Source organism: Argopecten irradians, chromosome 11 (assembly GCF_041381155.1).
Source record: "Argopecten irradians isolate NY chromosome 11, Ai_NY, whole genome shotgun sequence".
In the NCBI taxonomy this organism is placed as follows: Eukaryota; Metazoa; Mollusca; class Bivalvia; order Pectinida; family Pectinidae; genus Argopecten; species Argopecten irradians.
The window spans coordinates 16,482,206-16,497,497 of record NC_091144.1 but is presented as its reverse complement, the minus strand read 5'-3'; the positions used below and the strand labels follow the sequence as shown (position 1 = coordinate 16,497,497).

Genomic DNA, 15,292 nt, shown 5'->3' with positions numbered 1-15,292 from the left:
ATGTTCAGGAGAGTGACATCGTATAAACGCCAAATAATCCATACATTAAACCTACACACATGTTACATGTACGTATCTCTAATAAAGTGCTTAATACTTGTAATTTTCTTATTCTTGCATATCAAATTTTAGTACAAATTCAGTAAAGGTTTATACTTTTCCAGGGCATCCCAAAATTAAAAAAAAACTATTTTGAATGAAATTTGTTAAAACGGGGGACAGTGAATACATGTAGCTTAGTCATAAATTGGCAGAGTACAATAATTTATAATGGCCAAAGTGGTCCTTTATGTCAAAAACTGAAAGTCTTCTGGTTTTAATTAATTTTTTTTTTCTGCAGCCTAGAGTAACTTAGAGAGTATTACATATGTGAAATCACTGGATATCAGACGGAATATGTAAGAAAGGCTATAGATTTCTGCAGGAGCAAATAGTCATGTTGCGCTTTCCAGACTGCATACGATAAGTCGACTATAAATATCTGACTATTTTCTCTACACGATTCGCTTTCTTTCGAATGATTTCGTGTTTCGTAATTTAATCACACCCTATATCTGTTGGTATTATCGCCCTTGTACAAGTTCACTCCATCAGTAATGGAGATAAAAAAGTCACGTCCATGGACCATTTATACTGTATATTGGCGGTTAAGATAGAAAAAGAGATAATATATTAATAATATAAAACTGCAGAATATAAAATGGAAATTTAGAACAAAGTTGGGTGGAGAAGAAATTAAATTTCACACATGACCAATCAATATACCGGAGATGACATTTTTACTGTATCTCGAAGGTGTATACACACTTTGTATTACGGGGGTGTAAATCGTGAATAAAATTTCGCTGTGTCACGATTCATGTCTGTGCATAGTTTATGGAAGGAAAAAAAAGATTAGCATGTCAATTCCGGCATCGATAAAATAAATAAAACCATTGTGGTCTAATTCATATTCTATTCGAGTTTATTCCATTGATGTCTCTGTTTCTCCCATTATAGATTTACCAAAGCTGATGTTACACAGCTTTCATCAGGAAATCCGTTGTAGAATTTACAAAAATTGTCCACGTTCACGGATCGTTTTAGTGAAATGGTTTAATATATACCTCAGGAGGAAAAAACTGACTTGTAAAATTCATAAATATCTTCAACGGTAAATTGTAGTGAAATACATGTAGATTACTAGAATTTTTCGTTTTGGCGAGAATGACATTACAACTGGAGATCAACGTCATGTAGATCTGATTTCATTGGAGATTCTGGATTCAGCAATCATATGTGGGAATGGTAAAGTGAGGATGAGGACTAGAATATGACACATTGTATAGAATGACCAGAATTTGTTGATTTTTATTGCTTTACATATATGTATATAATCAATGGTATACGTAAGTTCGTGCATTTAACTTAAATGTGTTCGTTGAAAATTTAGCTTAAGAAATTAATTAATTGTTCACTTATGCATTTACTAGTCGGAAACTAATTTGTCTATTTTGTCGTATGTTTTTGTTGATAAAACATTGTCAAAATATCTTTTATGTTTTTAATTTTAAATGTCATTATCACTTTGAAATGTTAGCATTGTTTATCGTTAACATGTAGTACCATTGAATCTGACTCGGTCATTATGATGGTAATTAGTATTATGATACCTTATCCAGCTTTATCAATTAAATACTTTCTGTAACAAAGAATATGATGAATGATAGTCCATGCCAAACTCAAATATGTTTCCTAAAGTCAAAATTTATATCACAATATAAATATATTATCCCTGAAGAGATATAGGAATTTAAAATCAAACGTCTCTAAACGTAAAATATAGATTAATAACCAAGCATTATACTTAAATTCTTAGCCAGATATCATACTTCTATTTATAACTAGATATTATACTTAAATTTCTATCCAGACATTATATTTAAATTCCTATCCAGACATTATACTTATATTCATAACCAGACATTATACTTTAATTCTTAGCCAGATATCATACTTCTATTTATAACCAGACATTATACTTAAATTCTTAGCCAGATATTATACTTCTATTTATAACCAGACATTATATTTAAATTCTTAGCCAGACATTATACTTCTATTTATAACCAGACATTATACTTAAATTCTTAGCCAGACATTATACTTCTATTTATAACCAGACATTATATTTAAATTCATAACCAGACATTATACTTCAATTCTTAGCCAGACATTATACTTCTATTTATAACCAGACATTATATTTAAATTCATAACCAGACATTATACTTCTATTTATAACCAGACATTATATTTAAATTCATAACCAGACATTATACTTAAATTCCTATCCAGACATTATACTTATATTCATAACCAGACATTATATTTAAATTCATAACCAGATATTATACTTGTATTCATAAGTAGACGTTATACTTATTTTCATAAGTAGATGTAATATATTTATATTTCTAAGCAGACATTATACTGAGATTCAAGGTCAGTTATTATACTTATATTTATAACCAGACATGATACTTAAATTCATAGGCAGACAGTATACTTACACTGTATAGTTGTTTAATTAAATTGCATTTCGTTATATTCAAGACAACGTAATTCTTGCCAATGTTTTGAAATGGATTAAAGTTATAAAACTCGACAATTTTGCGAAAATTTCTTTTCGCGAATTTCAATAACTGTATAGGCTTACGAAACTAGCACCGAACTGTCCAATCTAAAATAAGTACAAAGTATTGGTCATTTTCTTTTAAATCTTTAACATTTCTTTAAACAATACTTCTGTACTAGTGGTACTTCTGTATTAACATTTCGTACAGTTGATTGTTGAAATAATCTATGTTTGGTTGGTTTAAACTTCCCTCTGAACGGAAAATCAATCAGCCGTGACACTGAACGTTATCCCGAAGTGACCACGGCTAATGACACTAGAAACCACACAATGTATTATAAAACTACTCACCGTGGCAGAAATCCATAAATTATAAGTATAATGATGTATGTGGTTTCTTTATGTTACATGTCAAATCAATGATTCTAGAGGTCCTCGACGTTTAAACAATGAACGATAAGAACACATTTTTTACATACTATGTGAAATGATGTACTCTAAGTATTAAAGAAACATCGGAAAACAGATTGCATGAGTGGTTTTGTGTATTTTGTTAATTTACCCCATCTACGGCAAAGTCTTCCTTAGTATTATTTTGTCGGTCGCTCTCGCTCATATATTATGAAAATTGACATTACTCTGCAATACAAGTATTAAGTTAAACATTTTTCTTGGATTCCGGAATGAGTTATTTTGATCATGTTTTCGATACTCGTAAAAAAGTCAGATTGGTGAACAGAAATAATTTCAGTGGGACAGTATTAAATAATAATATATTGGTTTTATTTTCATAATGACGAAGTTTACCTATATTCCATTCACATTTGTGTTTCCGTTATTTAGCTTTACTTGTGTATTTCCTTGGTGGTCGCTGTCAGCCTGTCAGTGTTTCTCATTGACACAGACACGGAAACAAATGAAAGTAATTATTCGGTTCTTACCACACAATACCAATAAACTCTCTACAACACAAGAATCAGTTCAAGTTGAACTCGTTTCAATTTGAAAAAAGACCGGAACCCATAAAATTCTTTGAGGCATGTGAACACTGTTTTTGACAGGAGGAAACGAAGAAGCAATGAGTAATGACAGTTTTTGACCTGTCCGAGCATGTCCACGTAGTCATACAGGCGACGGTCAAGCATATCCGTGACTTCAACTGCAATTATTGAGCAGGCTCGGTGATTATGTTATTGGTGCGTTACGTCCACTACATGATAACACTTTTATAGTGGTACTAGAATTCCTCGCTAAAGTCCATTAAGGTCGTTGGCGGTCAGGGATTCGGACATGCTTGATTGAGATGGTTTTTTTTCGTTCTCCCATCATGTTGTATATGCATAAGAAAACCGATTTATTACAGGAAGGAGGATATAGAAAATGGTATAAATAGAGATGTAGATTGCTGAATTTATCAGAAAAGTCTTTAGCACGTCTCATCCTGTATCCAGCGTTGTCAAGACACGAAAACAGTAAGTACATTAACTTTGAAAATTATATCGCTTCAGTAAGGCATATAATTTGTATGTAACATTTATTTTTAAGATAGACAGTTGTAGTCTTGAATATGTCTGGCATTCTTTCACCAATCGGTAGATGCATTGTTTAGATATATGATAAGCTAATGCTGGCCGAAATGGCGGAGGCCTTCGCGATATTTGACATAGTAGGCGGTGATTTTTCTCCGGAATCTTTCAAGACCATCATGGTACATGTACTTAGATAACCGCAGATACACATGAATCTTTTCGCTAGTGTTAACATAGTAACGTGTTATTTTCTTATATTTTATCCATGGCCGTAACATCATCAATGTCAAGGTTTGAATGTAAGTTAAAGATAAAATGTACCAGTTATTAGACTTTTCTAGTAATTGCAGATATTTTGTTTTCAATAATTATAATGTGTTAGAAAAAAGGTTCTATCCGAACTTCGCTTCTTTTAAATCATGAAGCTTACTACATGTACTAAAGAAATATGATATTATGATATTGGTTTCTGTTACAATCACTGGCTATACCATCATTATGCATATACGATATCTATCCTTAGACGGTTATCAGTTTTCAATATATGAATTAATACTTACAAAAATACAAGAATAGTCTCCCAGTCCTAGCCGTATTACCATCAGCTGGTATATTATTTAATCGAGATTGTGTCGGTTGTCTTTTCCTAGTAATGAAAACGCACAATGATATAAGTCATCCAAACATTTGATTGATTGTAGAGTATAGCTATATTTCTAGGTTGTCTTCCCTTAGTAACAAGAAATCGACTAAGATATTACAAGACTAACACGTTAATTGATTGTAGAGCATGGCTTTATTTTCCTTTATTGAACTATAACTGCAGACATAGGTTATCATTAGTACGGTTCCTCAGTGCGTGCAGGGGAAGTAATAATCATGAAAATGCATGTTTGTTCCCTTGATGTTAAATGTGTATAACGATGTCCGTCTCGTTTTCATTTGTATTGTAGCATGTATTTGTGTTTACCTTATCCCCAATTTACCAATAAAAACAACAATTAATCAACGTTGATATGACATTTACCATATAAAACAGCAATAATAAACAATAATTGCTACATCTACAACAAGTACAGAGCTAATATAAATAAAGGCAAAACTATCGGCTAACAGCAAAGGATTCTGTAGCTAGTATTATCATTGCCTGGTCTGTCTCACTACACTAACTCTCTGCAACATTCTGCGTTTACAAGTCTTAGCAATGTATGTTATGTTATGTACAGTCTTTGACATGCATTTATATACGATATCCAATGACACTTTTACCTATGCTTGTTCTATATTTTCAGAAAATGTGGACCGTAGGCCTCCTGTTAACTGTTCTGTTGGGTGTATGTAGTGGAACCTACAATATGTACTATGGTGGAGGACGCGGAGGTGGCTTTACCGGCGGCTTTGGGTTCGACGGCGATGAAGGATTTGGAATTGGCGGGGGTAGATTTGGAGGGGGTGGATACGGTATTGGAGGAAACTTGGGCGGTGGTTACTATGGGGGATATCCAAACTACATGTCAGGATCAATGGGAATCGGACGCTATCCGATTGGAGGTGCAATCGGGGGTATCGCCGGTCCAGGAGGCTATGCTTATGGAGGATACGGTAGGGGACCATATGGGGGGTCTGCCGGATTTATTGGAGGCAGAAGGTACCCCGGATACCAAGGTGGCGGATACAGATACCCAAAAGGTACATTTTCTACTATCTACCTTTTCAACTACCGTTTTGCTTATTCAGCTCGAAATGTATTTTTGCTTCCGCAGATTTTGTATAAACGTATCTGGTACTCGTGTATCCACATTAATTGAGAGCGCTATCAAGGATTATATACGGAACATACACAGGCAATGGCATACTACTAACTGTACACTAGTGCGTTTTGAAAATCATAAACCTGCAAAATTTCTTAGATTAGCATTCTTCATATAAAAACAATACAGAGGAAAGGGACAATGTCTTACGTTATTATGCTTCCTTAGCATCTGTCGAAGTATTTCTATGGAAATGTTTAAATTAGATGGCTTGAATAAAGCTAGATAACTTTGATGAAACTGGTGTATGAAGTAACAGGATTAGTATTTTATGTATTAAACGTTGTTATAATGTCTATCAATGTATAAGGGAATGGATAGAAAAATGGATCAAACAGTAACAAAGACGATCGGCAATTTCAGGTTGTTAACGGTATTTAATGATACTTCGGGTCGTTTTAGGCTTATTGCTTTGGGTTATCAAGAATTAATGAATTTTGATGTAGTATACATGTTAATATAATTTTTATCACTGTTTCCGGTAAATATACCCGTCAACCCTTCCAGATTCTGCATGAGTATCCCGGAATTTCATAATGCCCCAAGGAATCTTCCACACTCGCTTAATTTACCGGAATCTCCCGTTTTTTCCCATATTAAGAAGAAATTCCAATATCCCTTCACATACTTTCCTTTTCACAGCCCCAGTTAATGCTTTCGGAACATTTTCCGTAAATAGTATTATTTCGTATGTATTTATTTCTTATAACTTAGTTTAAAAATTGCTAAATCTGTATTAAGTTTATAATGTATGTGTTTGTAATGGTGTGCGTGTGAATGTAAGTATTTATGTTATATGTATTTATAACTTAATAGTTACATTTTCTATGTTTTATTGTTATATAATTATATTCATTTCAAATATTTTAACTCATTATCCACTCAAGGAAAGAATTTATATAGACTTTGCCTGTTATTAGATGCTTTTGACTACAACATCATGTCAGGAAAATTTGTTAAAATGTTATGAGAATCCTCCCGGATTCTCCATGAGTATCCCGGAATTTCATAACGCCACAAGGAATCTCCCACACTCTCTTAATTTCCCGGAATCTCCCTTTTTTTCCCCATATTAAGAAGAAATTCCAATATCCCGTCACATAATTCCCTTTTCACAGCCCCAGGTAATGCTTTCGGACCATTTTCCGTAATCACAAATTTCCATTTTGATCCATGTCGGCACAAAATTTAAAAGACCAATGAAAGCTCATATAAAACTGTATAGAACTGAAGATAAAAACTTAGATTAAATCTTATGGTAAAACTTGGTAAACACATTAACATACATGTCAAACTTCATCAAGTTTATGTTTCATTTATATCAGAAACGAAGGCGCGTCTTTCCTTTTCAAAACAAATAGAACCATACTTTTGTTCATTAGTATGTAATCGAACACTAGTAACATACATTTCTAATCTTAAGGATGGGATAAATTGTCTTAGCATATTACAGAGTTATCTTCTTTGCGAGTGCTATTGATAGTTTCCTCATAAGTGTCCAAAAAGACGTCACGTTTGCGAACACATGACGTAACTATCATAACCAGGTATTAAAGATAAATGTAAAATTCTTATGAATAATGACAATATTTCTTAATCTGTTTTGTTATGTGAATATAGTGACTGAAATATTTATTTATTTTTTCAGGCAAAGGAAGACACTATTAATCACCACTCCATCTCTATTGTCCTTCTGATCCGACCAGTCCAGCATCTGTATCATCTGTATGTCGTTATTTATTCGCCCACTATGCTATCGTTGTCACCATTTGTATTACCTAGAATGAAATAAAATTCATTTGCTCAATTTAGTGTTTTCATTTGCTTAGAATAATGACATACATAAAACACTTACGTTTGGATGTAAACAGGGCTATCAATAGTAATGTAAACAGGGCTATCAATAGTAATCTGATCGTAAACAAATTACACTTTGTATGTTATTTGATTTTAATATGAAAATGACAAATATACAGAGACTTACGAACACTTAAATAATGCAAGCAGACAGATATATTAAAGACAATAAAGAGTATTATTATCACAAGCTAGCCGATATGATACGATATATAATTCATTTTTCATTTAAGCAAATCAAACAACCACCAAATGATATGTGAAACGTAATAATGTAGTCCTGTGCATTCATATTAAAACGCTACCAATGTTTATAAATAGCAAATATATATTAATTTATGTCAACCATTCGTTTTAGTTTATATAACACCTGGCCCAAGGATCACAAAACAGTCTTAGACTAAAATTTTCGCTTATCCAATAAAAATGTTACTTTTTGTAACGCCATCTGTGATTGGCTAAGTCTAAACTTAAGACTGTTTTAGACTTTAGATTGCTTCATGAGCTTGGGGCATGGACTGAACTTTCTTTCATTGCAAAATCCAGGAAAATGTTACTTACAGTTCAGTTGCACTGTAGTACCTTTCATTTGAGTTTTTCTCTTAAAATTGTATCTAAATGAAAAAGTTTTCATTTAAGTGGTCTAGATGAAATCTCTCGTACATTTGAATAATTGTTTAAGATTATTCCAAAATTGTTATCTATAGTCCTGTATATTTGTTATACAAGAGGCCCAAATGCCTTAATGGCCATCTGACAACATTGGCAACGCTATAAATTGTATTAGAAAAGAATTAGATATGTGTTTGAAAATTATGACTTTTACATCCATATGACAAGGTAATAATTTTTCGTGTGTAATAATAACAACACTTCTTAAGGTATCCCTCATTTATGTTCATACAGATTTCCAGTAATAATAAAATTGAAGCTGAGAAAGAGCTTCAACATATGTTTTTCAAAATGGAAACTGTAACGCCTTGAACAGATAAATTAACACTAGGTCAGAATTATTTCAGGCTATTTGCAACTAAATCTCATTGGTAGAACCCACAAAAAGGAGCAATACATGATTGGGACCATATCTGGATCATCTTAATTAAGTTCCAGCTACATCACACTGATAGAATTTACGAAGCTCAAGCGAAGCGTTTTCAAGATGATGACTATGGCGTGCCATCTTAAATTTTAGATTGACCAAAAAATACCAACCCTTGGTCGGGACATTGTCAGAATCATTTCAGGTAAGTATTTGCTAAATTGCACATGTAGAATGGGTCAGACAACCTCAAAAACTCTTGAAATGGTAATATTAATATAATAATAGTTGATAAATGATGAATATCAGCGATGCAGAACACAACACCTTAACCAAGCTATATTTAATACACATTTAAACATTTTAGAAATATCAGGTGTAGATGATTTCGGGAAAAACCCACCGACCTCCAATCATGAGGCTTGTGGTGAACCTTATGACGGATTGTGACCTCTTTAGGCAGCAGATATTTTTATTAAGCCGATAACTCATGTTTTAATATATGCATAATAAAATCACCATACATACAATTGTATATAGGACAATGCATGCAATATTGAGAGTTGCAGGCGTCGTATTTGCATAAAAAATAAAACATGGATTCGAAATTAAGGTTTAGAGGGTATCCAAATGTGCATGTAAGATAAAAAAAGAAAGTTAAATTATGTTCAAATTCTTTGTGTGGGGTGTTACGTATTTTGGATCAAAAATACCAAAATGTTTCTGATTTTGTACTGTGCATTAGCACTATTATGTGATTATGCCCAAAGATATAATCACCCGTATTGTGTAACTCTTTCTATCTCTTACTGTCTTATAAGTGAATGTCTTTTATAAGAGTTACATATGACACAGTAAAAGCTAACAGTTAGGGCAGTTACAGGTAATGGTCCCATAATCCCAACAATAGATGACATCACAACTATGTTTTGATCCTGTCATCTGCTTCGCTTAATGAAATTAAATTTATGGATCTTAATTTAGAAATTATAAGTTGTTTAATGATGCTGTTCCGCTTTTGGCATTACATTTATCTTCGTAGAATGAACGCTGCGAAAACGCTTGTATCAATCGGGAATAAGCATCGTTTGATAATGGCCTTTCAAAGTATGGCGACAGTGAATACATTGATCGAGAAACCGGGACATAAAAAGTTGATTTTTAAAAATGGCCCCATGTCGACCCCGTGCTTTCTAAGTAAAATATACACGCAAGTATTGACCAACGGTAACAAACAAAAGTAATTGGGTAGAAATCAGAAATGAATTAATTTCGATAAGGTTACACTGGCAATGGAGGATTTATCACGGAGAAATGTCTACGAGGTGTTAGTACAAGACAACAGGAAAGATATTCAGCTAAAATATTAGTGCAGATTATTCATTGCAACATCAAAGTAATTAACAAGTGCATATATAAGAATTACATATGAATGAAATATGAACATAAGCCGATATTTGTCATAATTTTATTTTATCTATTTGTTTATTTCCATGCTCCAGCGACTGCTGCATATCACTGCAAAGAAAGATAACTCGCACTCACACTAGACAACGTGTTTAAATTCAGTATTTTGCTACAGAGCTATCCATTAGGACAGGGTCTGTTTGAAACCCTTTAAGATTAATGACATTATACATGTATGTGACAACAAAAGGTAATCGATAGTGTTTGTTTATTTCATAACTTAAGGCAGTGTTGAAAGTTATTATTTAAATAGATAAACTTATTTCATTTTGAAATTTAAAACAAATTTTGAAATTGTATGCTAAATTTTGTAAAAGTGCATTTTCTATATTGAACTACTGAATTGCGCTTATTTATATGCGGATTGAGTGTTTATAGCACGATATACAGTAGTCCTATACCTGTCTGAATACATAACTGATAAAAATATAAAATCATTACTGTTTCTTTTATTTTTCACAAGTTTATATGATATACAGTGAATTTAAAAATTGCATTGACACTGACTGAATAATTAATCATGCATGTACAGGAGAATTATGAGACTTCCAAAACAAGATGTAAAAAGCACAGAACATTATTCAATGTTGGAAATTGAAAACTTGTATTTATTAATAACAATGATCAACTTTATAATGTAAATTTTAGATATGGAAATAGAGACAAATTGCCTGTTTCCATAAATATCATATCATATGTACTTCCTGAAATTATCATTATCACTGTATATTGTCAATGATACTGGTACACATTAATTAAACATTCTAGATTTGTAACTGTTATTATGAATACCGGTATATTGATTGTAATGTTTATACACCTACCTACAAACAGAACACCTCAGTCTCCATAACAAATGATGCTCTCCATTGAATCAGCTAAGACATATGTCAGGATGTTCGGAAGACCATTTTGAAGGGAAAGAAAGAAGTACATTACAGATTCCAAATTTAGTCGCCTTTCACGATCATGCAGTGGCGCAGGCGCAGCAGGCATAATACTAACATCCTACCTCAGTGATGGCGTTGCTTGAAATTAAGCTCATAAAACAAGTCTAAATAATTTAGAATCATGCTTTAAACATTGGAAAACAGCATATGCTTAATGGACAGATGTTACCATTCACTGAATATGACCTAATTAATGCACGTGACCTAGCCAATGCCACCCTTAGATGTAATCATCTTAAGCAGGTAATGTCAAGATTCTCATGCAATACTATACATCAATTTCAAGCAAAAATATTAAATTGTTTAATGCTAAAATAGAATAAATGCTTAACTAGATCCCTGTGAACTTTTTTGAATTTCTTTATCATTTTTCTGAACTGAACTTCACAAACCCAATATTTACAGGTAAAATCTGCAAAAGTTTTTATCTCTATTCTAATATTTAATTAATTACAACATAAACAATGAAAATTAGAATTTTCACCCTTTGACCTCTGAATTTACCATGAATGCATAAAAAAATCGGATATTCTGAATAGCATACAATATGCAATTGACCGTAATGCATCTTCATGCAAAATATTTTGTTTATCACTGAGTGACCGTAAAACTGCCCAAGATGAGGGAGACCCTTTCTTTGACATTACTTTAGCACTCATGCCTCTAGCTCAGAATCTGTCAGCAAGTATGTGATTATATACATCAATATTTAATTAAATTGTGGCTGCACAGTCACTATAATTAATTTCTGTGGACTTCTGCATCGCCTTTGCACATTTTATGTTACTGTGTCTTCAGAAGAGCTGGACAAAAGTATTCATCATAGAAGTTGGTGAGATTTGAAACCATATCGGATATATATAATAATCACCCCTTATAATTCCAATCATATTCATATCACAAAGAGTGTAAACAACAAAATCACATCTGTGCATTATGGTGCAAAAAGTTGTCCTTGAACTTGGTAAAAGTTGTCATGCTTTGTAGATAAGATTAGCTTTCCCTCCTCATTCCTTGTTTCTAGATACATATGGACACTTCACCTCCACTAAATGTGATATTCTGCTACACCATCGGACCATCGGGTGAAGCTGCCAAAAAAGGATGAGATACTTAAATATATAATCCACTTTTTGAAACATTGTGCTTTTTTCTGGCATGTATCTTGTAGAGCAAATGGTTCATAATTTTTTCCATGGATAATGGATTGAGCGTTCAAATTTCCAGTTTGTTTTAAACGGGCACTGGCAAACTTCTTTTTTATCGGTGAGGCTTTACATAATGGGAAGTTTATAGCTTTTCAGTACATGTTAGTTCCACGATCACATGTTATTACAGGTAAATTCTAAAATAACATACAGAACAGTACACACACGCTTACAGTGGGTATTTGGTCCCATGCCTACAGCACGTTCACACTGTGACTCAGGACATGCCCATTAAGATCAAACGAGACGTCAATTTTGTAAGTTACTGATTTTGACATGAACACATCATTATAACTTGCGAAGCGGATTCTCATAAAAATTTGCAAACAAAATGATTTCACATCCCGATGAATTTAAACAATAGCCACATCAATGCTTATGATAAATTTTTCAGACTGCTCGAAAACATAAAATACTTTAAACGTACGATACCATTGATTTTTCAATGGATTATTTTTATTCTTTATATAGTTTTAAGTCAATACACAACGTTGACGTCTCTGCTGTGATGTCGATAACGTCGGTTTTTCGCGCCATTCTGAAGAAAAAGAATCTGTCAATCACAAAGTTGTATATAGTATGAAACCAAATAAAAATTAAGTATAAACATAATGACAAAACATTGTAAAAGTAGATATGATGCATGCAATATTTCCCTTAGTTCGTGTCTCTATTGTAAGTGTTGTGGAACTTCGCGATGTCGTTAGATATTAATAATGATAAATTTAAAGACCTGTAATTTACTAATTTCTAATCAAAAACAGGTTTTTTGTTGTTTGTTGTTTCTTTTTGTACTTGTTTGCGTACTGTTACTAAAAGTTGAATGTCAATTTGCTATTATTTGATGACCTACCAGTATAAATACATTCAGATTTTCAGATTTTCACTTACTTGCATGTTTATTATCACGTAAGGATGTGTTTGCGGAAATTACATGAAAGCGAAAATTGCCACACGGCTTTTACACTAATGTCGTGTATATAAAGATGTCTATATTTCCTGTGAACACGTACCGGTCTCATTCCGCTGACCTCAACACACCGATTTTGCTTCAGTAGGACACGACCATCCTGTACATATAAATGTCAATATAAGTAGAGCCCTCTCTGGTAATTGGGCGAGACGAGTGTATTATCGCATAGTGTCTTTATATATGTGGTGTAGTAGTAATTCATAAACACTGTGCACGTCAAAGCGCGTGGGAGGTAGAATAACTGACCGGTGGTCAAGTGATCATATTGTAGATGTTTTTGTTTAATCAATGAGGAAATGTTGTTTGTGGGGCGTTCCTGATATCGGCTCCTTTTTATTTTTTTACAATCGTGTTTTCTTTTTGAACCGATAAAATGTTATGTTACAAACTTTGTATTATGGTCTTCAAAATACAATTTAAATCGGAAGTCGTAAAATGTCTATATATGTGATAAATCATTCTCAGCTTGGAAAATTCAAATAAGAATGATAGTAAAAAAATCAAATAAAAAATATGTCTATTTATTTTGTTAATGTTACCAACATAATGTTTAAAAATAAGAAAAAAGTATAGTGTAAAAAGTATACTACGTTTTGAGTATGAGACACGGACCCAACACAGACATCAGTAAAAAAGCCAAATTATTACGCATATTTTTATAATGTTTAAAAAGAGAAAAAAATATTGTGTAAAAAATAAACTACGCTTTCAGTATGAGACACGGAACTCGACACATCCATCCTGATAATTTATTTGTGTGATTTATTCTGTCAAAAACAATACTTAATGTCAGGTGTCTGGTATAAACGAGACGCCGAGCAACCACAGGATGTTAATGGGGACGTCATCTACATGTGTGGTAATCTAATTAATGCTTGACTCAACCATCAAGATTAAACTTTTACAATTACGTGTAGACCACTTCAAAACACCGGTACAATCAAACTAATATACATGTACTTGCGACGTAGGATTAGAAAAAGTAAAATGGATTGAATGAAAACGAGTTCCATAAAAAGTAATATCTTCAGGACCTCTCAATAAAGTTCACCATGTTAATTTAATGCCATAAAATAATTTAACCTGTATAAAAAAGATAATTAAAAGTTCAAATTAATATAATATGTTGATATGTAATTATTTCAGTTTTTATTCTTTAATAATGTTGACCAACAATCACAGTCTTACTGAAAGGCAGGAACGCTCATATTTATAACAAAATTGATGTCATTCAAATGCACATAAAATCTTTTCTAATGAAAATAAATACATTTAAATGTACAAGAAAGTAATGTAAAAAATACAAAAAAAAAAAAATCAAATAAGATTTGTAACATATCATTCTACGAAATTGATATTTTATAAAGAACGCTTCTCGACCTTTGCTCAAATTTGTTATTTCACTTGATTCCTATGATTATAAAATTATAAAGTCCGAAAAACTTTGGATAATACATAAAATTATATGCCTTATGTGCTTATGACTTAATGTGTTTGCTTTTTTGAAACTTTTAATAATCGTACACTTTTCGCCAGTATTCAAGACATTTCATAAAGGATAATTCCTGTCGGAATTTGTCTTCCTCACTGACATTTTTCGCGTCAGCTTAATTCAACTATTCTATATGTTTAACTATTTATTAACGATAAACTATATTTATTATTTAAGTTATTAAGAGGCAAAAATAGATTATCGACGGACATGTTGAAACAGAATATCAAAGATTTAAAAAGAAATGATACAAAACTCATTCATGATGCAAGATCGAAATATCGATATCAATTTATACTTCGGTAATTCCAGAACGCCATTTTATAAATAGTGGACAAGCAATCTGACG

General features: G+C 32.3%; 1 protein-coding gene across 2 annotated transcripts; it reads left to right on the top strand.

Annotated features, from left to right (window-relative positions):
- The first annotated feature begins 3,932 nt into the window (after positions 1–3,932).
- On the top strand, positions 3,933–7,764 carry LOC138335731 (uncharacterized). Of its 2 annotated transcripts, none has more exons than XM_069284896.1 (3): positions 3,933–4,089; positions 5,439–5,835; positions 7,606–7,764. In XM_069284896.1, the coding sequence occupies exons 2-3, from the start codon at positions 5,442–5,444 to the stop codon at positions 7,623–7,625; spliced, it is 414 nt and encodes a 137-aa protein (XP_069140997.1). In that variant the 5' UTR covers positions 3,933–4,089; positions 5,439–5,441; the 3' UTR covers positions 7,626–7,764. The 2 variants fall into 2 exon arrangements, with proteins under 2 accessions (XP_069140997.1, XP_069140998.1); XM_069284897.1 differs by lacking the exon at positions 3,933–4,089 and adding an exon at positions 5,241–5,352.
- Positions 7,765–15,292: the final 7,528 nt, after the last annotated feature.

Bases quoted from the DNA above. Each gene is read 5' to 3' on its own strand.
- LOC138335731 (XM_069284896.1), top strand. From the start codon at position 5,442: ATGTGGACCGTAGGCCTCCTGTTAACTGTTCTGTTGGGTGTATGTAGT. The intron at 5,836-7,605 runs GTACATTTTCTA...TTATTTTTTCAG, and splicing joins CGGATACAGATACCCAAAAG to GCAAAGGAAGACACTATTAA.